Source organism: Anopheles darlingi, chromosome 2 (genome assembly GCF_943734745.1).
Source record: "Anopheles darlingi chromosome 2, idAnoDarlMG_H_01, whole genome shotgun sequence".
Lineage (NCBI taxonomy): Eukaryota > Metazoa > Arthropoda > Insecta > Diptera > Culicidae > Anopheles > Anopheles darlingi.
In genome coordinates, this window is record NC_064874.1 from 77,619,537 (window position 1) to 77,645,408 (window position 25,872).

The following is a 25,872-nucleotide window of genomic DNA, read 5'->3' on the forward strand; positions in this document are numbered from 1 at the left end:
TCGTGTCGAAGATGGACCAGATATGCTCGCTGATATCAGACGGCTTGCAATACGCACCCCCCCAGGTGCCAGGTGCTTCTCTGGCAGCCTCTCTCCCTTTGTCTCAGAAGGATAATCTGGTCATTAGACTACTCGGTTAATTTCATAATTCTGTCATTGTCGATGTCGATGTTTTTCTTATGTTTATTTTTAAAATTGCTATCCTCTTTGTGTTGATTCTCTCTCCCTTGTTAAATGCAGCAATTGACGGGTTTTTGTCGACCTAACTTAGTTTGCAACAACGCAATGCCATTTACTGGAAGTTACTGTTGCCCACCTACAAACTTATCGTCACATTGTGCTGGCACAAAACATGTGCGCAATGACTACGCCAGCCACGACCGTGGACGACTATCAGAAGAAAATTAAGCAAAATTATGGAGAAAACTCTTCTTCGAAACACGGTGTTTGGGGATGGGGAAGAAAAACCTGTGGGAAGCACTTCGGTGACAAGGTGTTTGCAACTTTCTCGGCAAAACTGTGACCGAACTATGGCTTGTGGCATAATTAATCATGCCATTATTTAATAGTTACAGCGACGACAAACCCACTAACGCTAAGAACGGGAGTGCGGAAAGTTATGCTGCTTGCTTTGCGCCTGTTTTTCGCTCTCTTTCGCTCTCTTTCTTTCTTCCGTTCTCCTTCTCTTACTCTCCGTTTGATCAAGAATTCGCTGGCCGAGGGTTAGACCCAGCTTAGCACAGTAGTAAATGGGCGAAGAATGGCTTGACAAAGTAGCAAGATAACGGTCACAAGACCTCGGACCGGTTGCCCAGCCCAGGAAACGTTCAGTTTGTGCGGAACGTATAAGGAGGATTGCTTCGATGAGCGGTATACGCACAATATTTGATTTATGTCCCATAAGCAACACCTAAGCAGGCGCTGCCCCATGGAGGGAATCGGATACATTCACCAAAGATAGTCCCGTCCCGATAGTGGTAACGGTGCCCGGGGTTGTAATTCTAAAGAGATTCAAATTCCAGGAACACATAAGCACTCGGTAGGACACGAAAAAAAAGCAGAAGCAACCAGGAACAGGAACATCGGGGCGGGGGGGGGGGGGGGCTTACATCGGTGGAAAACTATTTTCAAAGTAACCGCTCCATCAAAGCGAACCCAATCCTCTAAGCGCACGCTCCGGTTGCCTTACCTTGTAGCTTTGATAAATGAACAGAAACTGATCGTAGTGATAGCGGCTCGTGTCCTTCTCGTGCAGCGCGCCCAAACTCTCGAGCTCGAGCGGTTCCCGGTAGCCACGCCACAGCAGCGGCACGATCCAGTGGAAAGTGATTTTCGACAGAAACGGCGAATGGGGCGTCTTGTAGCCGAGCTTGCGCTCGTTCGACATTATCGAGGAAACGTGCCGGCGCCCCGAGTTTCTCTGTGACCGGGGAGTTGGCGAAGGCGGGAGAGTTGACAGATGCATGAAAGAATAAAAAAAACGAAAAGCAACTCGGTGAATGTTGGCCGGTGGAGGGTTTTCTTAAAGCACGCAGAAAAAAAAAGAACCAAGAACCAAGGATCACGGGGATCGTAGGAACCGGAACATGCAAAGGGGGATGGGAATCCGTCGGGCGACCTAACTGAAAATATGAAAAGAGAAGATGGAAGAAAAAGAAGAGAGAAAAAAAGCCCAGCAAAAAGAATCCCAAAATAAAGTTATTAAAGCCAAAATCGATAACATGATTAATAGGATCCCTTTTAACGGTCCGCTGGATCGATCAGGATCAGACTGGGTGTCGTTGAGTGAAGCCGTCATCGGGTTCACCATTTCGCTGTAGCATTTCGCTGCTGCCTTTTTGCTGCCATCATTTTTTTTTCCTTTTGTTGTACCCTCGCACTATTTCACTCTCACTCACTCATTCTCTCTCTCACGCTTATCCATTAAAATTGGTTTTGCTTTCTGTGGAACGAAGCACAGAAGCAATCCGACAGAGAGAGATAGAGAGAGAGAAAGAGAGAGAGAGAGAACGAGAAAACACCGTTACATGATTCATTGCAGCGACAAATCGACGATGCACGTTGCTGGAACGGGCAAGGAGAGGGAGTGTATTGTTTTTCACGAACCTCATAAAAGCTACTGCCCGGCGGAGGGGTGGATGGGTAACAAATACGAAAACCTAATATTCTCCATAATTCTCCGCTTATGCCGCACTATCAATCAGCGAACCCAAACCGATCCGACGGCAAAGCGTTCGGTCCTTTGCGGTCCCGCAAGGGCGCGTTTTGCTGGCTCATTTAAATTCACCCTCGCTCTCGCTAACACTTTCCTTTTTAAGGGGCAACCGAAAGTGACACGCTTTGACATCTTGAGCTCACCTTTCGGCACCGAGGCGCGTTTATTTCGATTCATTTTTTAACCTTTTTCCCGCTCTCGGTTTCGGTGTGAAATCGATTCTGCCTGAAACGGGTAAGGAGAGGGTGAAGGACCGGGCCGGTCTCCATTCCGAGCGTCACCCCGTTTGACACTCGATCAAATCACATTGCGGCAATAATTTATTCATGGGATCGGCCGGGAAGGAGCCCACAAGGAATCTAAGAGCTCAACTTGTGGATGGTTAGCAAAAATGCTTTTGTCGTCGGTCGCTAGATGAAGTGGACTGGCTCGCGCGTCTCGGTCGTTCTAGCTTTCTCAACCCAGAGCACGCACACGGAGTAAACGGACCGGCGTAACCCCAGGAGCTACCGGTAATAACTGATTTCAATGATTAATAAATACCGCATCAATTTGAAGAGTGCAAAACGTGAAAGAACTTTTAGAATAAATCCTTTTCACCTCTTTACACCTGTGCTAAAGGAACGTTCCAATATGTTTATGGAATAACAAGTGGACTACTTGCGGATTACTTGTGATTTAATCTGGAATACTATTGATCTAACTTAATGCAGGTAGGATTTTACTTTTCATATCGCTACAAATATTGCTTTTTCACTATTTTTGACTTGTTTTATTTGTAAATAGCATTTGTGGCATTCATTGTTTGCAAACTGTAAAGCTGTTGGATGGAGTAATATCAAAAACTGTCCAAGTTTTCGTTTTCATAAAAATAACACCTTTTCACAAAAAGGATACTCTCAATAAAACAAACAGATAGAAATTTTGAGGAACATCTCAACAAAGGCATTTTTTGGAAGACCATATACAAAACACTGTTTCTTCACATATTTCTTCATCAATAAACCGAAAAACTAGTTTATATGATTCCATTAAAAAAAACAGCATCAGCTTACATATTGTTTACCAAATACCACCACCAGCATAAATCCTGGCCAAACGCTAATGAATGCTCGGGATTTCCCCCGACAGTATCGCATAGCTTACCACAAGATAACACCGATAATATCATGCAACCACCCCATCCTTCTCCCACTAAAGGGTCATGGCCTGCCTGCTGTATCCGAGAAAACCCTTGTGAGCTTATCGCATCGTATCGGCCGATTAAACGCTAAATAATGCTCGACCCGGTCGCTGTTTATGCACGTGTCATCCAACAAGCGGCCACTCATGCATTGGGTGACAGCAGCAGCAACAGCTCCCTCAGCAGTGAAAACAATTCCACACGCAACATAGCACCCTTCGCCTCGAAATGCAGGGTGGAAAACACACGTGAAGCCTCCCACGAACAGGCACCCCACCCGCCTATCATAAACACCCCGTATCCGGCAACAATGCACCACACCTGTACGATGCCCGTCGACATTCGCTGGCAGCAGACATTTGTCAACACCTCGCGCGATGCGCCCTTTTTTTCTTTCCCCCCACTGTCGCGCTAGTGTTTTGTATGCGTGCGTGTGTGTGTGTGTGTGTGTGTGTGTGTGTGTGTGTGTGTGTGTGTGTGTGTGTGTGTGTGTGTGTGTGTGTGTGTGTGTGTGTGTGTGTGTGTGTGTGTGTGTGTGTGTGTGTGTGTGTGTGTGTGTGTGTGTGTGTGTGTGTGTGTGTGTGTGTGTGTGTGTGTGTGTGTGTGTGTGTGTGTGTGTGTGTGTGTGTGTGTGTGTGTGTGTGTGTGTGTGTGTGTGTGTGTGTGTGTGTGTGTGTGTGTGTGTGTGTGTGTGTGTGTGTGTGTGTGTGTGTGTGTGTGTGTGTGTGTGTGTGTGTGTGTGTGTGTGTGTGTGTGTGTGTGTGTGTGTGTGTGTGTGTGTGTGTGTGTGTGTGTGTGTGTGTGTGTGTGTGTCTGTGTGTGTGTGTGTGTGTGTGTGTGTGTGTGTGTGTGTGTGTGTGTGTGTGTGTGTGTGTGTGTGTGTGTGTGTGTGTGTGTGTGTGTGTGTGTGTGTGTGTGTGTGTGTGTGTGTGTGTGTGTGTGTGTGTGTGTGTGTGTGTGTGTGTGTGTGTGTGTGTGTGTGTGTGTGTGTGTGTGTGTGTGTGTGTGTGTGTGTGTGTGTGTGTGTGTGTGTGTGTGTGTGTGTGTGTGTGTGTGTGTGTGTGTGTGTGTGTGTGTGTGTGTGTGTGTGTGTGTGTGTGTGTGTGTGTGTGTGTGTGTGTGTGTGTGTGTGTGTGTGTGTGTGTGTGTGTGTGTGTGTGTGTGTGTGTGTGTGTGTGTGTGTGTGTGTGTGTGTGTGTGTGTGTGTGTGTGTGTGTGTGTGTGTGTGTGTGTGTGTGTGTGTGTGTGTGTGTGTGTGTGTGTGTGTGTGTATTAGTGGAAAACCCATTGATTTATGCTACCTCCCCGCTACGAATACCGATCGATTTCGACCACAAACCACGACCGTTTCCGTTGAACCGCCCGGTTGCCCACCACACCACCAGCCACAACCATTATGTGACGGCGTTGGTCTTCAACCCTGTAACGCATGCTCGCCTCATTGCATCGCCACCCCCATGCCCTGCTCGCTTGCTGATGGACCCGATGGCCGTGAAATGTCAACGCGGTGCAGGTTGCGGCTTGGGTGGATCGATTTTGTTACAAAATCCAAGCCGAAACCGCAAAGCATACACCGTTTACATGCCACATTGTTTGTGTTTTGCCTGGTCCACGCATGCTGCATGCTCGAGCACGGGGGTTAGAGGATTTGATCCAACCCATTCGATATGGTTTAACCGTCCATCGTAGTCACTCCGGGGCTCGTTAGAAATGGTGATGGTTGGGCACCGCTGCTGATGAGCGATCATTTTCGGTTACCCAGCCACCGTGAACTGATCGAGTATGACAATGACTTTGCAGTTCATCACAAATGTTAATGTATCTTCCACAAAGATACATCAAAACGTTTTTCAAATCATCCCCAAAGACTTGCCAAGGGTTGGCAGCAACCGGAATAAGCGGATGGTCCAGTTCGATAATTGAATTGTTGATGAAAACTCACGAACACAGCTAAATTATTGCTTGAATGTGTATTAAAACCTTCAACGAATACTCAAAACTTACGACTTAAGGGGGGGCTTCGGTATTTTATTTTAATTCTTCGCATTTTATAATTTTTTACGAGTGTTTATCCTTGCAAGAGTATTGTGTAAAGTTTTGGGATCAATCGAAGCAAAACTGACAAAGATATGGATTTTTGAAAAACAGAGTTTCATACAAGGCTCACTGCATCTCGCATTTTTGAATTGCGTTTCCCAAAACCTACGTTTTCAAAGTCGGTGCCCATCGTAGCATAAAAACGACTGGACCGATCGATTTGAAATTTTAAACACATAATCTGTACACTATTTGCCAGGTAGCCCCGTCGAGTTTTTATAAAAATTGTTGATACTTTTTTTTTGATAATTCTTTTAATTATATAAAACTCGTTTTTTGAGGCAACATCGAAAAAAGTAACACTTTTTCAACTTTAAAAATCTCTCAAAAATCGAAAAATAGGAAATTTAACAAAAACTCAACGGGGCTACCTGGATAAACTTATAATCTAACAAAAAAATACCCATTTGTATGTTTCAGATGACCCAGCACGTAGCTACGATGGGCACCGCAAAAAGTACATTTTTGCAAAATTGCCTTTCTCGATTGGATGCCATGAACGTAGTTCAAATCTTCCCCAAAATAAAACCAAATGTTCTTGAAAAGTTGTAGTTTAATATGACATTCTTTTGAAAAAATAAAGTTGAATGGTTCCAGCACAATAAATCGTCAAAAATAAGCCCTTTTTTGACCAGCAATAACCGAAGCCCCCCCTTAATACGTCGCACGCAATAGACGAGCGAATTTTCATCACGTTGACACACCTCAATGGCAGCCGCTGAACACTTTCCAGGTATACTGTCAGTCTCCACAATTGATGTCATCTACAGCAATCCTTTTTACTTGCTGGACATGCCAGAGTAGAAACTTTCGGTTAAACTTCTCGGGGAAAAACCTCTGAAAAGTGTCGGTGGCAAGAACCAACAGGGCAGCTTAAGAAAGGTCGGACCAATCTAAACGCTACTTTATTGCTTCCCTCCAAGCGTCTATCCGTCCCGCAACGAGGTGAAGTTCCATTGCATAAACCATACCCTTGGTAGCTGAAATGAAACGAAACCGAATGTAGGGCTCAACTATTTCCACAAAATCGCTCGATACATTTGAAATGTCATTCCATTTGCAGTGCGCATGCCAATGCTCACCGCAGAATGCGCTCGCCGTCGGTTTGAAAACTTTCACATTCGTTGGCACCGAACACCGATCCAAACCCAGCAGCCCAAAGGGCATGGGCATGGCCAGCCAGACTCGGTAATTCACTTAATCCCAGCGCCGAAAATTACTACACCAACTAATCGTACTACATTGTGTAAACTATTTCCACTTCAGCTGACCCATGTATGTGTGAGAGCGAGAGAGCGGGAAAGGTAGAGGGAAAGCAGAACAGGAACCGACACACTGTCCTTCGTTTCGATCGTTTTGCTTCCCGTCGTGCCCGCAGCGGGCATCTGGAGAACGGCAGCCCAGAACGGTACAAGTTTTTATGTACGCCAATCTAATTATAATTATGAACTAAATTTGACTCCCAAAGCGGACTCACACGCCAATCCGGTCCCGGAACCCCGGAGCCTGCCTTGAAGTTTAAACTCTCCCAATGGACCAGGACGATGACGATACATTGGGATGGAATGCGTTACAATGTTCCGAACGACCGAGGACCTCTTAAACCTCCCGTTCGCTGGATTAGAACCAGCAGCGCCAGCATGACCTAACCATTACAAAAGTGACCATAGAGTGGCGCTCGGTGAGATGACTCTCGATCGCAAACTAGCCCGTCGAGATGGTATCTTTCCATCGAATCTCCAACCACAGCTACAGCAGCAGCAACATCAGCGCGTTCCTGAGTGTCTCAGTCACGTACACGTGACCGAGCCACCGGAGCAAAACGGACGTCGAGTGCACCGATGCATCGAAAATGTTATGCATTTTTCGTGTTTATTTTATACTGGCGGGGGTCCTGCCGGCGCACTGGACGGATTGGATGGTGAACGTGAAACGACAAACTGTCATGACAAATGCACAGGCACACACAGACACACACACACACAGTTACGCCAGACATCCTACTGTGTCACTCAAAGCTCGTGTTGTCCCCGAGGCTCAACATCAGAGCAGGGACAGCAGCAACAACAACAACAGCAACAACAACAAAAAACGGTACCCCGCTTTCCCCCCGCTGACCTTCACGCATCATCTGCCGAACGAAGGAACGGCTGTCAGGACGATATAAATTCCATAAAATTAATGACATTCCCTGCTGTTGCTGATGCTGCTCTTCATCTCGCTTTTTTTTTCGTGGCCAGTGCACAGCGAGGTCTTTTTGAAGTTCACCAACGACCAACGACCAGTCAACCGGCAGGGAGGGGTAGCATTTTTACTATAAAAACAAATTATGCTAAATGTATGCTAATTGCTGGCCCATACCCTACCATCCACGGGCACTGGACGGAACGATAATCCGGGATAAACAGTGTAGATACTACACTCGGTTCGCTTTATGATGTCCTGTCAGCGGCACACAAATCACTGGTCTCACTCAGGTAGCTCAGAAGAGAGAGAGAGAGACACACACACACACATAGAGATAGAGAGAGGTCAAAGCGGCCAGAGTGTACAGTGTATTCCGACTGTCCACGCTGAACTGACTTTGTAATGAAGCACACCGGTAAGGCTTGTGAGCAAATTGAATTACGGTGTCATCATAATTGTTTGCCGTTAATTACACACAAGCGTTACCGGTGGTCACCTCATCCACCTCCCGTGGGTGTATAAAGTGGTGTTTAAGGTTTTTATTTTCCCTTGGTTCGGTTTATTTGTAAATAAGTAAGTGTTGTGTTGCACTACACTGAGGTGGCAATGCTGTTCGTGGTGCAATCGATACATGCATTTTGATGTCCAGCTTTTCTAGGAACTGTGAATTGACTCACATTTTTATGGCCGATTAAATCGATCTGCATGGATAATCCCTAAGCATACACGGGGGCCAATAAGCTGTTTGGTGGTTGGCTGTAAGCTACCGCAGTCTGGTGCGGCGAGCCATTTAATCGTATCACCACCTCCCGTTTTTACGCCCATGTTGATGGACCGTTACGGTTCGACTAATGCTAGGCGCTGTGATAGACTGTGAACGGACGCTATCAATGCAAAAGAACGATCTGTGGCAAAAACAACGGTACTGTATAGATTAATTGTCGAATCATTTAGACGCGAGATATTGGATAGCGATCATCAACGGGAGGCGTTTAATTTCCGATTTGCATTATGCTAAATCAAAGAAACTGTAAGGCTTATCCAACGTATCCTTGATAAAGCATACAATGTGTTATCCCCATACAGTACATTTCAGCTTGATCTAGACTTAAACGCAACCTTGAGTGAACTTCAAACCAAATAGACAACGCTTTCACCGCGCGATGGTCTACCTCAAAGCCTAAAAAAAAACAAATCCCAGCATATGTAAATGGAATGGCAAACCACAGGCTTTGACAGACAAAAAACCCTCCAGCCAGCAACCAACGCCTCCGGATCCGAACCTCCTCAAATATGAGCTAAAATCTCGTCCATTCTGACGCACCCATTACAGCGTGCGTAAGCAGCGCCGGTCGAATCTATCATTGTTGCCGCAACGTGGGAAGTTGCCGCGACCACAAACCAACCGACACGCGTGCCCAACAAAAACTCCAACCAAAATGGGCCTCAAACCAACGAAACCCTCCGGGTCTGCCATGTCTGCCGCTGAACCTATGCGTGTGTGTGTGTGTGTGTGTGCTGGTATGGCCGATGTGCGATGTCGCGCATAAAAACAGGAAGGAATCGTCGTCGCCGTTGTTGTCGTTGTCGTCATCAGTCCGAGCGGCGGGAGGTGCTGCTACCGATTTTATGACGCCAAGCAGACTCCGGAACATGCTGAGAGGGTGAGAAACGGACAGCGGAAGGAAGGAAAACCGTGGGGGAAAAGGACCAGCTTACCTCGAGGTACCACGTAGATGCGTCGACGATGGCGAGCGCGGTGGTTGCCAGGGCGCCGGCCAGCGTTAGGCACACTTCCGGCGATTCAAAGATGGTGGCATCTCCCGCGGTGGCGCTGCTCTCGCTGGTGACACCGTCGGTGATATATTTAAATTTGCACCATCGCACTATCGACTGGGCGCCTTCGGCCACCACGGCCATACATAATAGTCCTGCAGGGATAATAAATAAAAAGGCACCAAGTGGAGCGACCCCCCCACCACCACCCGTGTCAGTGTCTCTCAGAATAGTCATCCGTCGTCGTCGTCGTCGACGTCGACGATGTCGTAGTGGACGTTGTCGCCGTTCAGTGCGTTTATCTATGATAGCGCGGGAAGGGGAGCGGGAGTGGCGCAGACCAACGCCACACGTTAGAAGGGGCGCTAGCGGCAAAATTGCGCCACACAGAAGCGTTAGCGAAGCAAAGGACATCTCGAGCGAAAATAAAACACAACATTCAACAACTGCGAAGAAGCTCCATTGGACGCTGGACGCTGGAGGCCAAAAACTACTCTCCATTTTCTCGCCGACATCGCGATGCTAGAGAATGCGTATCATACAGTGCCACTACATTCATACATACACACTAACGCAAGGCGGCAAGGACACTGGGTTTTGGGTGTTTGGGAAAAGTCCAGCAGCGACCGCTGGTCTCGTACGGGGCGGAATATGATATCAAGCCGACCAAGGCGACCAAGTTCCACCAAGCAGCTGCACCCAGCGCCTCGGCTCAACACTTGAAACAGAATTGCGTTGACCCAATGGCGACGTTTAAGGTTATGAGAGCACAACGAGAGCGACACGTAGGCCACCGCCGTGTGTCGTGGTTGGTGGAGGTTAGTGGTGGTGTTGGTAGTAGAGTGTCCTTTTGGTGCATAATTTATGGACCTGCTTCAGATTGAAAATTTATTTGGTGATGTAAATAACTTATTACTGTAGTCAACAGAGGAGTCGAGTACGGCCACTTGCTTCACCACCGACCGCCCGGATGCCTGTTCCGGCTGCGTAGAGACGCGGGGCCCAATAGCCGTCACAGTTAGAGCCCGTGAACCCTAGGTGTCAGCTCATGGGATTTAGCGCTCCTGCTTCGAGAGAGAGAGAGAGCGAGCGAGAGCGAGAAAGGTCCCTTGTCCCGGCACAATAAAGCTATCACAACCGTGTTCCGATGAGCAACGGGCTGTGGATCTGGTTTATAGCGTCAATTTATGGTTTGCGCTCGGTTCCGTTTTGTGTGTTCCCAGCTGTTGTGCCGGGGACCGATCGTCATGTGTGGTCATTGACCTAGGATTGTTATGCTTGGTAATCGATGGCTTACAGTCCGGTAAACTACTCTCGGCACATTCTGCGTATGGTTAGGTACGGTTGCGCTAATGCAAACAAAGCGATCTGGAGGCGGATAGATGAAGCCGTGGTAGGTATCATAAGCATGAAGTGGCTGAAGCAAGCAAAACTGGGCAAATTAAGCGCCTCAGGATGTTTATTGAGTATTATAGATGTGTGTTAGAGACTATACACCAGTGTCGTTATGTCTAAATCTAGTGAAAATCCATAAAATTATGTTGTGATTTGGACATTAGGAAAATTTAAAACAAATCAATTATATCAGATTACTCCGATTTAATAATTACTAACGTAACGTATCTTCTTGGGCATAAAATTCTTATGCAATGTTTTACCTAGAAGTGTAAGCAGGAGGGCTAGCATAGACAGGCAATCGTACGGGAACTGAATATGTAGTTCATAAACCATGAACTGTTTCACTTCAAATTCGTGGCAGTAACGAGCGACAGTGCAATCCTACTAGCGACACTGATGATGATGATGATGATGATGATCGTTGTCAGCAGTAGTAGCAACTGCTAGTGCAACTATGCAAAGACCAATTGGCCTATACCACTTACCGCATTTATCTCGTCGCTCGATGGTTCGCACCAGCATGGCCAGGGTCGCTTGTGCCACCAGCCCAACGCAAACGGCCACCAGACCGAGCAGAACCGCATCCCTGACAACTGAGGCACCAGCAGGCAACGGTCCATTGGCCAGCTCAGCAGAACGATGCACCTCCGTCGGCAGCATCTCCGTAGCCACTGCCATTGGTGGCGTCCTCCTGTCGATCGTCAACGGAACCGCTTCCGATTGAGGAGAGTGCACCGCTTCCGGGTAGTCCGTTGGGCAGGCAACCAGTACCTGGCCCAACCGAGCAACGGTCAGCCACTGGTGGCCAATTTCGCCGATGCCAACGACCACCGCAACCAGCAGTACGATTGACCGCAAATTATGCAACGCCAGCAGATTATGACGCCTGCGAGGAGGAGGAGGAGGAGGAAGAGGAGGAGAAGGAGGAGTGGAAAGCGAACCAGTAAGTTGCCCATTTGCACCAATCGCCACGCCATATTAGCTAGGGTTCGAGTTCTCGTGAGTCAAGCCTCATGAGATGCACTTCGATTACGATGCCTGCCGTTTGCTTCGAGTAGAAGAGACAGTGCGCAAACGGGATTAGTAGGCACGACGCCAATGCACACCCCATTCGGCAACCACCGGGAGGCGTATATACCGATGAATACGAACTACTACTAAAGTACTGCTAGCGTTGTACAAGTAGAAATCTCTTGAATCTAGAGAAGGCTTCTGATTTTATCTTCTGGATGTTTATCCTCCTACTCTTGTGATTGTTTCTTCCTAGAAAGCGAACTGCTTCATTGAGCATCTTCCTGTAAGTCCTCAGTACGTAGAAAGTAAGTTATCAATTCAATAAATCCCGATTGTGGTTTTGAAACAAATCAGAACCTCAGGCAGAACTAAGCATTGACGAAGGAGATTTCCACACTCGCTACTGTTTCGTCCGTCCACATTTTCTATGCGGTCAATACACGCTCCATCATGAGCCCTATTCATTGGAACCCAACACTAACAACTAACGAGAGAGAAATGAAAGAGTGTGCGCTTGCGTGTGTATGTGTGTGTGTTAGTGAATGTGTGTTTGGTGATGTTGTTGATTGGAACCATCCTTGCACACGTTGCGCTCAATGGAGTCCGGTTTATGGTCTGTTTTGAAAAAGCAACACAACATTCTAACGCGACGCAACAATGTGGTACGTCCTGGGAAGCATATCCTATCAGCGATCATTGGCGAAGAACTTCTTTCTTCTTTCCGATACGGCCGACCAACACGGTTCGGTCGCTTTTCAAATAATTAAACGATCCCCTCGCCATATATGCCGACCTGATCAAACCGGAAGCCGCCAAAGGGTTGGTCATTAATTTGGAATCACTTCTACAACACACAGCCATCCGAATCGGCCTTCAAGAAGGGTACCAAAGGTTCCTGCAACAATCCTGGCCACTCCAATCTTCAAGCGAAACCGACACCACTGGCATACCGAACGATTTGCAACCACCCGGAATTTCCCGATTGTTTACAGCTACTGGCCACGGTGGTGTTACTCGGTTACGGCCATTCCCTAACACACACGCGCGCGCTCGAGCGTCGCACACGCACAGCGAACACGCAGACTCCCGGAGCAACAATAAACAGCCGCATTTGTAGGCCACCGCGAGACCTTCTCGCCTCCTAATCACCTTTTCTCCGCCCGCTTCCACCAAACGATGTACGCGAGGACGGCCAGGCAGCTGGCAAACATGAGCGCGTTCACCGTTAAACACGCCACCGCCAAATGGTGCAGCTTGCTGACCCCATCCGACCTGAAGACGGGCAACCCTCGATGCGATGCATCCTCACTCCACTCGCACACCATGGTGCTGCTGATGCTGATTTTCCACGTTTTCACTCCTCACTCTTGCGATCTTCGTTTCACTGGCATTCTAACCAACTTGGGATAGCACTGTTAATACTGTTTGGAACCTTCACGGAACCGATAGGCCAGCATAATCACTCCCAAAACACGACACTCTATCCCCGCCCCGGTTCGCAGGGATCGCACGCACCGCGATGTATGCGCTTCGTTCACGACTCACTGAACGATCACGACTGATCGCGGGACTATGCCACGGCACGGGAACCGCGCACGAATCAGAATTTGGCAAATCACGCACGCTCACTCACGATCAGCACACAGCGCGAACTGCCGAGATTTCATCGTACCGAACCGATGATGATGACTGCGCCATCCTGCTCAAGCCATTATGCGAGCGTGCACGGTCGGCGGGCGGTTGGATTACACTCGCGTCGCGGCCACCGTTAAACCTGCGCGTTCACGGTTGCGCATCCCGTAGCCGAGCTGGCTTCATCGTGGAAAATCTGGAAGATCGGGAAAACGGTCGATGAAACGAGCGATCATAACTGGCGCGATCGTTCGGATTTTTTCGTTCGTATAATGATTCACGCATTCTCGGCTATCATCATTGTCAACATTGATTTCGTGTCAGACGGTGTGTCTAATTTACTTAAAAATAAACCAACCTCGGTCCATCGAAGACGAAAGACGTGGTAATTCTATCCACTTTGGCCAATACTACGACCTTACACCCCGTGACACACCCCGGATGACCTATGCGCTATGCGCTGGATAAACACCAAAGAGACACTCGCAACGCGCGTCCTTTCGGTGATACAAAACCCCGTCGTGAGAGAAGTTGACGAGCCGCGAACAAACTGATCATTTGCAGACTCCGGCCCTGCATGATCGGGGCAGAGCGTCGCGGGTAAAAGAAGCAACGAAACGTTTGCGTTCACGGAAAAATGTGTGTTTCTTCGGTGCTCCGATGCTCAGCTCGACGACAGCGCAGATTGAAGCGGTCCCGGCCCGGCTTCATGTTTGTTTGCATTATACTTTTGGGACTAATTCGAGACAGACATGCCGGGCACGGGCGGTCAATTATGGGCGAGTGTTTTGCGTTCACAAGCACCCCAGTGATTTACACCCCGGAGTCACGGACTGGCCAACAGAGAAGGTAGATCAAGTGAAGCAACCCCAGATCGGTGGGCAAGGTGTACTAAACAACCGATGATTGTCGGTATGTACCACACATTAATCATAGTATCTGGCAGTCAGCGTGCTAAGCAGCAGCATCGTTGTCGGAGAGGTATATCGAGTTTTCAAATTATTTACGCTATTACGGTGCAAAGGGTGGGAGCGCAGTGGAGAGAGGACAGAGCCATAAAAAAGTGTGTCTGGCAGTTTGGACAGTGATCGAACCACAGGACGAGTGAGAAATGAAATCTGACGAACTACGAGCGGTGTGTTAGCGAGGTAAGACAACACGCTCCACGTGTGACGAAGCACCCCACCAGGGCCGGGGCAGATTGTTTACGCATTAAACATGAAACGAAACCAAATATGTGAACTATTCCCCCGCTCCACCGTACCCCTTTTTTGGGATGATCTGCTGTTCATGAGCACTCACCATAATGGACGCATCGCTCAAATCGCGCGTCTCGCACATTTTGAATCCATAATCTTCACCGCACGTCAATTGACACTCTCGCTGTCATCTCCATCGGTCCGGAAATGGAGGGTCGTTTCGGTGGAATTTCAACACTTTTAGCAAGCATGAGACGTGTGCTTTGGAAGCGGTAAACACTCGGTTGGCGGAACTGTCCCGCGAGTCAATAAAATTGATCTCTCACTCTTGACCGGATGGAGTTCTTGGGAGTAGACTGATTCATCGGTATCTCATCATCGATGTTCCTGAAATTTAGATCCTATCTGTGCCAACGATCTCAATTGACCGATTCATAGGTAGTATCAATGACTAGCATGAGCACGGGAGTCTTTAAAATCACAAGAGGCATATGGCTATTCTACTCAAATCAATGCAATGTGCGGCCTTTCTGCTGTTTCTCACTGGATAACACCGCGGTAACAAGCGGCCTCTTTGCTGTACAGCAAAAATGGTCCCACTTCGATAGCGATACTACGCTTTCCAGCGACCAGCGTGTGCCAACTGAAAATGCTTCGCGAAAAGACGAATTCAGCCAGCTCAAATGGTGCACGCCTCAGTAACACATCCAACAGGTTCCAATCGTCGAACAGGGGGTTTGGGGAATTCGGGAATTAGATTAGCATAAATTTACAGGCAAAACCACCCCGGTGCGATGGCCAATCGAAGAGAATCGGGTTTCTCCAAACCAACACCGTTCGGACCGATTCACTCGCAGATTACAAGCGAGAGCAATAAAGCTTTCCGACCTAAATGGATGTGCATGTGAGTGCGAGGCAATGCAAAGTGGCCCAGAAAAACACAACCGCGTCCGTGTGTCCTTTCTCTCTACTCTACTGTGCCCTCTCCGGTAGATCCCGGTGTGAAAGTATAGAGAACGAGGAAATCAAGCATCGAGCGGCTACCGGTCACGAATCGGCCATCGGTTTGTATCGTAAATCCCTGCTCTCCTACCTAGCGAGAGCGAAAGCAGATTTTCCAGCAGTAGCAGCGACGGTACCATGGAAAACCTCGCAGCATAGCAGTTGTTTACGGTGTTGATTAAGTATTTAACGTGAGCATGGCCCCGGCGGTGAAGGAAATGGATACGGTAACAAGGCCAAAGCCTTGCACGGCCTGTTTGCACTCTGATAATGTTCAACACTGGACACTCCAGGAGGGGTCGTTCCATGTGAATGTAGGTGGAAATCGGTCGAATGTACTCCAAACGGAACGAGAAACATCTGTAACCCTGTCCTCATCCCTTTGTAGGATCCCCGGACCCCGGATAAACACGATTGGCCCACAGAGAGCTTGGTGCACAGCCAACCAATTCTCAGCGAGTGGGTGGACGATGGGGAAAGACAAAAGAGGAAAATCGTTGATGCATTCTGATGCATCAACAGTATCGGTCCCAGGGAGGAGGTCTGGGAGAATCGCTATTTATAGCACATCCTTCCGCGGCTGGAATTCCGCGGGGAAACGAATTGTAGTGGAGATTGAAATACCGAGATTTTCTCTTCGCGCGCGCCACAATCCAATCGCAGTGCACCGTCAGCCAGCCTGACGTCACGTGGCCCCGATTGTGGTTCACAAGTGCACGGGAAAATGACGCCATTCAGCGCGATCGCCACTGCGTATGTTAAGGGTTCCAGCGTGCTATCTAACGATTTGGTGCTCTATGGGCCATAGCATGGCCTGACCTGGCCCGGCCCGGCCGGGCCTGGGGAGGAACTAAAAATAACTAACGTTTGCCCTTTGTCGAGACAGATGGGAGCAGAGCGGCGGCGATCCTCACTTTTTGCCGACACGCGAATGCAACTGGACGTTGTTTTGCAATCCATCTGTTTTCCTTTCTTTTTTTTAATTTACACAACACGCTGCCATAAGCTGACCGGCGCGTGAGCCTCGCGTAACGATGTAACTGAAAATGCCATTTTCTTTAAAAAACAAAACGCTTGCGTGGCACAGCACTTAATTAGTATGAAACCCTCAACTTAACGGTTCAATAAACAGCATTTTTTATACTTTCTCCTAATCGAACACAAGAAATCGCTCAGTATTTTTAGTAGGAACTCTTTTTATCCAATTCACTGATGCCTTTGAACATTTTCGTAAGGTGGAAGACACCATTCCTATATACACTTTTTAAACACATAATCGCCGTCTCCTATCTTAGCACATCCGGTTCGCGAAATTCTCACTCATCAATCTAGCACGTATTGTTTGCCCAAAACCAAAACGGATCCATTGTCTAATATCGAGCATACCAACGCGGTCAACAGGTAAACTAATAGCTCACGGAGTCAGATAGCAAGTGTGGGTTTGAATCATTGGGAAAATGTAATTTTGCGACGAACCTGGGGCGACAAACAGGTGCGAAGCAACTTTAATTAGATTAGTGCGCATCGTGCAAAGCTTGGTGGGACGATATTTTTTCTGAGCTATGTTTCTAGGGTTTGTAAATTTTCCCAATTTTTCAGTTTTCCTCCAGGTTGGAACAATAAAAAAAAACTTAAAAAAAGAATAAAATTTTCCAAACGAAAACTCTAACGGTTTTAGGAGAGGATTTTGAAAATTTGTTTTCGAATTTTTCGAATTCGAACAATAGTTGAGCTCATCAGCCGTGGCCAGACGAAGCGATAACTGTAGCGTAAAAGTAAAAATTAATAGCCGTGGCCACACGGGGCGAAAACTCTAGCGCAAACGAAAAAATTAATGCCAAAACGGTTTCGCTTAACCCTTACACGCTGTCAAACTTTTATACGTCCGCGGACTTTTTCGCTGAACCCTTGACGCTATCGAACGCTTTATTTACGAAAATGTAGGTTCTTTTCGTATTGTTTTTGCATTTTTAATATAAATATAAGCCTGCCACAAACCGCAAGCGGAGCTTGCGGCGCGGACGGAACGGTTCGCCGCGGATGAAGCGGCAACACATACCGGATGCGGTGCGTGCGGCGCGGCACGGCCGTTTTAGCGTTGAACCTATCGATATAAACCAAACAATGTTTACGAAAACACGAATTGTTAACGAAAACAAAATATTAAATTTCTATTAATTATCATATTATACTATACATATTATTATCAATAACATGATTCCATGATCACAATGCAAACACTCATTTTGTTTACATCCAACTGCCAAATCAAATTCACCGGACTTCGCCGCGGTTCGCCGCGTTTCGCCGCGTCAAAATGCAAACTTTTGCATTTGGCCGCAAGGTCCGCAAGGATCCGTACGCGCCGTCCGCGTGCGGTATGTGTTGCCCAGTACAATCCCATACATTCTATTCGTACCCGGCGAAACGTGCCGCACGCGCCGCTTGCGGTTTGTGGCAGGCTATAACAGCAACAGCAACAAAATCGTTAAAAACTGCAAAATTTATTCGGAAATCAACTTCAGCGGCCAAAACACAGATGAAAACAATACGTTTGACATTTCGGCATAAATTTTCGGGTTTTTACCCCTGCCACACGAAGCGAAAACATTTTGGCATTAATGTGCAAATTTGCGCGCAAATTTTCGCCCCGTGTGGCCACGGCTAATGCTAAAAGTTTACGTTTCGTGTGACAAAGTAAACACCCCAAGGGTTAAAGGTTAAGCATATATAGCCGTGGCCACACGGGGCGAAAATTTGCGCGCAAATTTGCACATTAATGCCAAAATGTTTTCGCTTCGTGTGGCAGGGGTAAAAACCCGAAAATTTATGCCGAAATGTCAAACGTATTGTTTTCATCTGTGTTTTGGCCGCTGAAGTTGATTTCCGAATAAATTTTGCAGTTTTTAACGATATTGTTGCTGTTGCTGTTATATTTATATTAAAAATGCAAAAACAATACGAAAAGAACCTACATTTTCGTAAATAAAGCGTTCGATAGCGTCAAGGGTTCAGCGAAAAAGTCCGCGGACGTATAAAAGTTTGACAGCGTGTAAGGGTTAAGCGAAACCGTTTTGGCATTAATTTTTTCGTTTGCGCTAGAGTTTTCGCCCCGTGTGGCCACGGCTTATGGTTTTACGCATAAATTCCGCGGGTTGAGCGTTTTTGTAAAAATAAAAATAAAAAAGGCGCCAAAGTAGCTGCGTGGGTATTTCCAAATCGTTTTTCCAATATCTTTTATCTCAAAAATAGTGTACCACCATGGAGATTATGGCCCCAGGACCTTCCTCGCACGGGACGAGCGTGGCGCAGAAAGTGCGATCGAAGGACGCGGCGCGGCGCTACAAATACGGATCCCCGAAACTCGTCGACCTGATGCGAGAGGTAAAAATCCCCGCGGATTTCCGGGAGTCCGGAAAATGTAACCTCAGCACGCCGCTGATTCACCATCGACCATTCATTTCTAGAAATGCCGCATCCGCATCAAGGAAGCACGTAGTGACCAGTTTCTGCGGAAACGTAACATCGCCAAGGAGGAAAAGGCATTCGTCGAGTCGATCGTCCGCGAGCAGCTGTCGGAGCTGGAGCAGGATATCGCGCTGCAGGAGCTGATCTATCAGGAACTAATGCAGGACGCCGACCAGTGGCTGTTCGCGGAGCAATCGGAAAACTATCTTATCGAAGCGTACGAAACCGATTCCGTGTTCTGTCCGATTTGCGAGCGCCGGGTGCTTCAGCTAGATGAGTCCTGCAAATCACTATCGTGCGATTGTGGCGTAAGACTCCGATACGACCAACCAACGACGGACGAGTTTGCCAAGCTGATCGGCGATACCCTAGCCCAACACACAGATCACTGCGATAGCAGCCTTCAGTTTTTCACCGAACCGATCGTCGACGAGGAGTTCGTACAGCTTAACGCCTTCTGTCCCTGCTGCGATTATTACCGAGGATTGACGTGTTAACCAACGGCATGGAAAGTTATTTGTTACGCTATGTGATTATTGTACAAGTTTTGTCCTTTTTGTAATTTATCTTCGTTGAACGACTGCTTGTCGTCTTGCAAGACGTTTTGTAAACACATCGACACTTCCCGTGGAAGCTTTCATAGACATGGGGTACGAAAAACAATAAAAATGCCCCGAATATTATCCGGAAATCCTTTTTTGGAGATTTTCCTCCCGGCTTGGAACAGCTGATCCGATTTTCTCCGCAGCTCGAGTAGATTTGTTTACGTTTGCTGCTCGAATGTTGTTGCTGCACAGGCATTTGCTGAGTGGGCAGTGCTGCGCTGTTTGTGTCTGCGTGCGTTTGTGCGGGCGTGGGAAAATCCGTGTGTGTGCGCCTTGGCGACCGCGAGAACTCGAGAGAAGGTTATGGAGGATTATTCGTGAAATTCCGCGACATCCGCAGCGCGCACGGAATGTGGAGTGTCCTGGTGGAGTTCCCCACGCTCGTCCTGTTGCCGTACCGATCGTTTCCCCGTCTCCTGGCTTCCGCACGCACGGATCGTGGCACGACGAGGAAGAGCTATTAGGTGTGTGCACGTGTGTGCGCGTGTGTGCCCGATCGTGATGCAGGTGTATCGCAGACGGTTTCAGCAGAAAAGTTTATCGAGTGATTTGGGAACTTAATCGAAGGTTCAAACTGTGCCTCAGTCCTCGCATTAGCAACTGATTACCCCCTCATCATAGTTCCGGAAACATTTGTGCTCTCTCGCGGCGTGCAGCAGCCCCAAAACGAAACACTCCCGCAGATAACGAGACAACCAGCATCAGCAACAGCAGAACGCTGGCCAACGTCGTCACTAGAGCGGGGGTGAGAAGGTGTGGACGATGATGATTGTGCGTTCGGGCTCTCGAGTCTCAAGAGCTTGTTTGTTTTAATTCGGCCAGACCGCGGCCACGCGATAGTGTTTTCAGTTTCCCGTCGCTCCCAGAGCTCACGACGATGGTCGGTAGGAGAAAGTCCTTCTGGTACATTACCTGCATTTTGGGGGTGCATTAGTAGCCGCTAGTGTTTGTCTGTGCTCCAATTCGTGCGTGTCGTTCGCAGCAAGCTTTGTGGCGTTTGTGCCCGTGATTAATCATCTGTGATAGAGCTGAAGCAGTAGTGTGGTGTCGTCCAAGAGCGGCAGCCAATTTTCAGCCGTAAAGTGTAGTGGCCGATCGATCGATCGTGTGTGACCTACGTGTTGATGAATTGTTTTCGAACCTAACCACGGGAATTGTGAAGGGACAGACCCGACTGTGGCCAACCGTACATCTAGATTACCCGCAGCATCAGCCTCTCCTTCGGTCAGTCAGGAGAAGAAACCCAAATCAGTATACCACGATGACACCAGGACCAACGACAAAGATGGATCGTGATGGTACCGGTGCGGAAGAACGGAAGCGGTGCGGTGAGACTATTCACTCCGGCCAGTTTATGGTGTCACACTTTGAAACCGAAGGTGCCGAAGATGACGACGATGATCTGGGCATGCAGATCGATGCGGAAGATGTGAAACCGAGTCTAATCTCGTCAGATGCCGTACTCCTGCCATCTGCAACAGGCGGTATCGTGTCCGAGGATAGGCCTGCGAATATCAGAGCACTGGTTCCGCTCGGATCGGACAGTACCGGTGCGTGCAGTAGCACCAATGCCACCGCTTTACCACGCGAGTCTAACCAACTCGCCCGGTATGTGCCGCGGCCGCTGCATCTTAGTTCGCGATCAACCGTCTCACAGGTGGAGATTGATACGGATCTGTCGACGGTGTTCAACACGCTCAACGTTACCTACACGTAAGTGTTCCATCCGGCAATTGACCTTCCGGAATGTTCCCTCCAATTTCTCGCAAGAGGGGCCCCTACAATACGACTCGCACGCATGTACCGTCCGCAAGGCAAAGGCTGATAATACACCACCCGCCCAACAATCGACGAACCTCGATTGGTGATGATGACTCTGCCGGCGCCGGACAACACTCCCTTCTTCGCTCTTATCAGGGCGCGGACGCTCGTTTGAGGTAGAGGGCAACAGAACCGAGCCACAAAACGTGGTGATCTGTTACAACCCCGTCCAGCGGTAAGCCGGTGAGCAATGTGTCCGCGGCCAACGAACGGTACGCATCGCAGCAGAGCGGGGGCTAATCGGGCAAACGAATCTTCAACGAGCTGGCGAGCCCAAAACAAAGAGCACCACAGCGAGCGCGCGCACACACTGATAACGCGCGCTAAACTCGTTGATAATGCCCGCCAGCGTCGCCCACGGTTGCAAGCATTACAGGCCGGGACGACGTCGGTGTCGCACTGCGTCCGGGCGCGTTTCAAGCCACATGTGATGCTCAGACATGTGTTGCACTTCGCAGCGCGCGAATCTTGTGCAAATCATTTCTAATCATCTTTCAATCGTTTGTTTGCGATTGTCGATGATTGAGGAACGGTGCGCGTTCGGAGGGAAACGACGTTCAGAGGTCGTCCTGTAGGACAAGCCAATGTTGCGTTCCCGGAAACTGCGAAATAGAGCACGCTTTAGAGACATTCGCTTCATAGATTGACCTTCAACTTAAAGACCGCGATCGTCATCGAACCGAGACACCCATTTCTAGCTAACGACTCACCAAAGGCTCAATTAAATGTACGCTGAATGGGCAGAAGATGTAATATTCCATCCACTACCCGAGATCTTCCGTTAAGGTAAAAGATAGCGGTGTTCTAAGCGGTCTTGTCCCAAGTTCAAACCAAACACGTCGCGCTTGCTGATAAGAGAACAACACGAAGGAGCCACAAACAGCACATCGCATTAGTAACATACAGACACAGTCGTTAGTGTCTCGCACCGATAACCTTTTCCTCCGTCCTCCAGACAAACCACTACCCTCTTTCTCTTGTGCTAGAATGGCTGCTCCTGGATTCGTGAGCGGCCTGTGATGTACCTCTTGTAGACCATCCTCCAGAAAGCTACGAGCTTATTATAACACAACACGGGAGCCCTCTGTCTTTGGCTGCTGCCAGCCAGTGCTAGACGGCTCAGCTGTTTCGAGGTCCGGCGGGTGATGGAACCCAGACCAACGAAGTAACCCAGACGCTCTATCACACAGCTGGTGCGTGCCATTGCATCATCGATGAGGGTATGTTGCTGCTCATAATGGTTTTTTTTTTCATCGCTTTGGCCCTGGACAAAAGCATTCCCACCCATTTGGCTTATCAAGCCGACGAAACCGAGGCAACCTTCGCTCTCCTCGATTCGCTCTCCTCGGATCCATGGCAATCGTATATAATCCTGACCCGGAGACGTTTGTTGTTAGGGCTCGGTTGCAGTCGAAAGTCCGCGTCGCGATCGATCGCAAATGAGCGATCATCGCGTATCAGTTCTTGCAGCAATCGTCGGGCAATCGCTTGGTTTATTTCGCGAACACTGGAAGCCGGAATTGGAGCCGATGGACGCTAGCAGCGTTGTTTGTCTGTTTTGGGACCAAGCTGCCAGCGTGCATAACAACCATTCATTCCGCTACACCATCCCCGGTAGTTCTGGGAATGTTTCTGTTGTGTCGTTCCACGCGGTAAACCCCTCGATTCCCTTGCAATGATCGGCGATTGGCGATCAGTGGACGCTAAAATGCGTCGTAGCGCCCTACAATGATCAGCCTCTTCGTCGGTCAGCACACCTCCAGTCCACTATGTGTATTGCATTTGGCGCGCAAAATACGGACGCATTCGCGTGAGCAAACGCCTCCCAGCGGGTTTGGATATATTTTTAGAGTCAAGAGTGAGAGCGGAATCTGCGTGACCACTCCTCTGCTCAGTACTTTCCGCTAGCTCACGTTCTGAAGTGTGCAAGAGAAGACGCCTAGGCAAGTGCTTGATACTTGGTGGTGTCAGTAGTACTGTTACCAGCCGAAATGGTCGTGTACAGACTCGGTACAGCGTTGTCTCGATCTTGATGATGTCATAATCATATTTTGCTCCTGCCACCCAGAGGCCCCATCTGCATCACGCTATTACTACTTTCCGATAGCCACATTGACCTGTCAATCTACCTCTACTGGCATAGTGGCGTCGGATAATTTTGCAGATATTTTTGCCATGTCAGACAAAAATATCGCACATACGATCACGCCGCCGATGGTGTGGGTCGTAATGGTTCTGATATTTTTAGCATCTGTCCAACACTCCTCTCCGGTCCCGTTTCCGGTGCGTTCGTGGCCATCATACGTGCGATTTGTTTGGTGTGTAGACTTGAATTCGGAGATTTTTTTTTTCTTCGCCGCTTTTCATAACCAGTTCGGATCGGTTCGATCCCGCTGTAGATCGCACTAACAAACAACAGCTGATGCCCGCGAATGAAGGCGAATCTCACTTGCACCGCTTTTGTCCGGGCGATCGTGTGCCAGTTTGAGAGAATTTACTTTGTTTATTGTGCTATTTCCTAGGCGTATGATGAAACAAGTATTTTATCATACAATTGTCTATCTCGCCTTATAGCCTGGTATTCTTACTCTGTTTGGCCTATTCTGGCTAAAATACATTTCAGATACATTTTGTCACAGATATTAAACTCTTTACTTACACCATAAACTTATCATGACTATGTTGTTCAAATAATCTTTGAGTAAATATATTTTCGCGCTAAATCTTTCGCTTCACGCTTATACTTTATTTTGAGAACAGTTATCTAAAACTGATGAGATTCCTCATACGAAATGCCAAACCACTATAAACAACAGTGAATTCTCCATAAAGATAAAAATGCAAATACTACCATGACGGCCGCATTCTTCAGACAGAACGCTCGCTACTCAGTACGTCGAGTTGTGTGAATGCGCCAATCATTCAAACGCCATTGCAGTACCGTTGGCTGGAGAAAATGCGTCATAGTAGAAGGAATTACTACGCAGCTAATCACTGAATCGAGCGGCTCTAGCGGGAGTAGTTTCGCGCCATGACACGATCTAGTGCACCGTACGATGCTTCCGCCTCGTACCGAAGTCTTCCGATGGAAGCGACGTAGCCGGTAGGGCAGGGCGTGCGCGCGGTCGCCGCGTACGGCGCCTAAACGATCACCAGGTCGAGAGTCACGGGTGTGACGCTGTTTGTTTTGGCAAACGCGGTGCTCCGATGGTAAGAGACTGAACCAATGGTAGGAGACTAAGGTGAATTGCCTGAAAAAGCCACCACCACAACGACGCCATCCACTCCACAAACAAAGATGTGCACTAGCGGGAGAAGGAAGGGTGGTTACTGTTTCGTTCCGTGCCAAGTGCACCATGCACTGACCGAGAAGGTAACCAATACACTTTAAAACAGCTACAACTCGTCGTGCGCGGGGCTGTGCTTGAGTTGTGTTGTGCATCTGACGGTGGACGGATGCAGCCACTTTAAAGCACACACCCCCAAAAGGGGGTTATAGAGAAGGAGATGGTGTTACTGCGTTCGCTGTTCGATCCGGGGGGCCTGTCCTCTGCGATGTTGTGGGCTTGGCTTAACGATGAGACGATCGTGATGGTTTCGACCACTGCGTCCACTGCGTCGTCTCGTCAACAACATCTCGTGCTCCGCTGCGACTGGAAGTTTATCATTGATGGATGTGCTGATCATGGAAGGTACAAATTGGCAATCACGTTTTATCATGCGCGTGTGATGCGCGTGACTCTGTGATCAAAGTGGCCTTCGAAACTAATCCTTTTTTTAATATATTCGCCCCAAACAAGCCCATTTGTGCACTGTTTACGGAACCATTAAGATTTGATTATGCTTGCTACTGTGATTTTTTATGAGCATAAGGTAATTCTGTGAAACATACGGCTCGCCCTTAAGGGGGTATTACATAAGTTTGTGTGGTGGTTATTGTGAAACTGGAAATCTGTTGTTCTTTTTTCCGCTCGTGCGAACCATTTCATTTGTTCAAAATAATGTGAAAAAAGATCCTTGTGCTCTTTTCACGAAACTAATTCTATATTTTTTATAATGGTATTAAGAATAATCAAAACTTTCATTCCACATATTTTTTACCCTAATGATTTGATTTTTGTTATCACAAAAAAAACGGGGCCAGCGTTATCTTTACAACAAATATTTGTTCATATTGTTCTACAAACTCTTTGATCGTTTTAGTAGAAACTTACTTTGAAATTTAAAAGCATCGCCGGCATAAATCTAGGCGTACTCTGCAAGAGTATCCTCAAG

General features: G+C 48.1%; 3 protein-coding genes across 5 annotated transcripts in view; 2 read left to right on the forward strand and 1 right to left on the reverse strand.

Annotated features, from left to right (window-relative positions):
• The window catches only part of LOC125948073 (ATP-binding cassette sub-family C member Sur), a 43,542-nt gene extending 26,419 nt beyond the window's left edge, over window positions 1-17,123 (reverse strand). The window contains exons 1-5 of the mRNA XM_049673750.1: window positions 17,090-17,123; window positions 13,020-13,698; window positions 11,342-11,742; window positions 9,402-9,613; window positions 1,190-1,420 (exon numbers count right to left, since the gene is read on the reverse strand). Of these exons, the coding sequence (XP_049529707.1) occupies window positions 1,190-1,420; window positions 9,402-9,613; window positions 11,342-11,742; window positions 13,020-13,195 (1,020 nt within the window). The 5' untranslated portion in view covers window positions 13,196-13,698; window positions 17,090-17,123. The remainder of the gene's footprint in view (window positions 1-1,189; window positions 1,421-9,401; window positions 9,614-11,341; window positions 11,743-13,019; window positions 13,699-17,089) is intronic.
• A 1,747-nt stretch (window positions 17,124-18,870) lies between these two features.
• On the forward strand, window positions 18,871-19,955 carry LOC125948095 (RIP-like protein). Its single transcript, XM_049673786.1, has 2 exons — window positions 18,871-19,087; window positions 19,171-19,955. Exons 1-2 carry the CDS (start codon window positions 18,965-18,967, stop codon window positions 19,666-19,668), a joined length of 621 nt encoding a protein of 206 aa, XP_049529743.1. The 5' UTR covers window positions 18,871-18,964; the 3' UTR covers window positions 19,669-19,955.
• A 103-nt stretch (window positions 19,956-20,058) lies between these two features.
• LOC125948076 (ecdysone-induced protein 74EF) overlaps window positions 20,059-25,872 on the forward strand; it is a 29,857-nt gene continuing 24,043 nt past the window's right edge. The window contains exon 1 of one of the 3 annotated variants that reach the window (XM_049673753.1): window positions 20,059-21,489. In XM_049673753.1, the coding sequence (XP_049529710.1) occupies window positions 21,038-21,489 (452 nt within the window). In that variant the 5' untranslated portion in view covers window positions 20,059-21,037. Of the gene's footprint in view, window positions 21,490-23,480; window positions 25,290-25,347; window positions 25,471-25,872 lie in introns of those variants that run through there. The other 2 variants (XM_049673754.1, XM_049673755.1) reach the window with 2 other exon arrangements.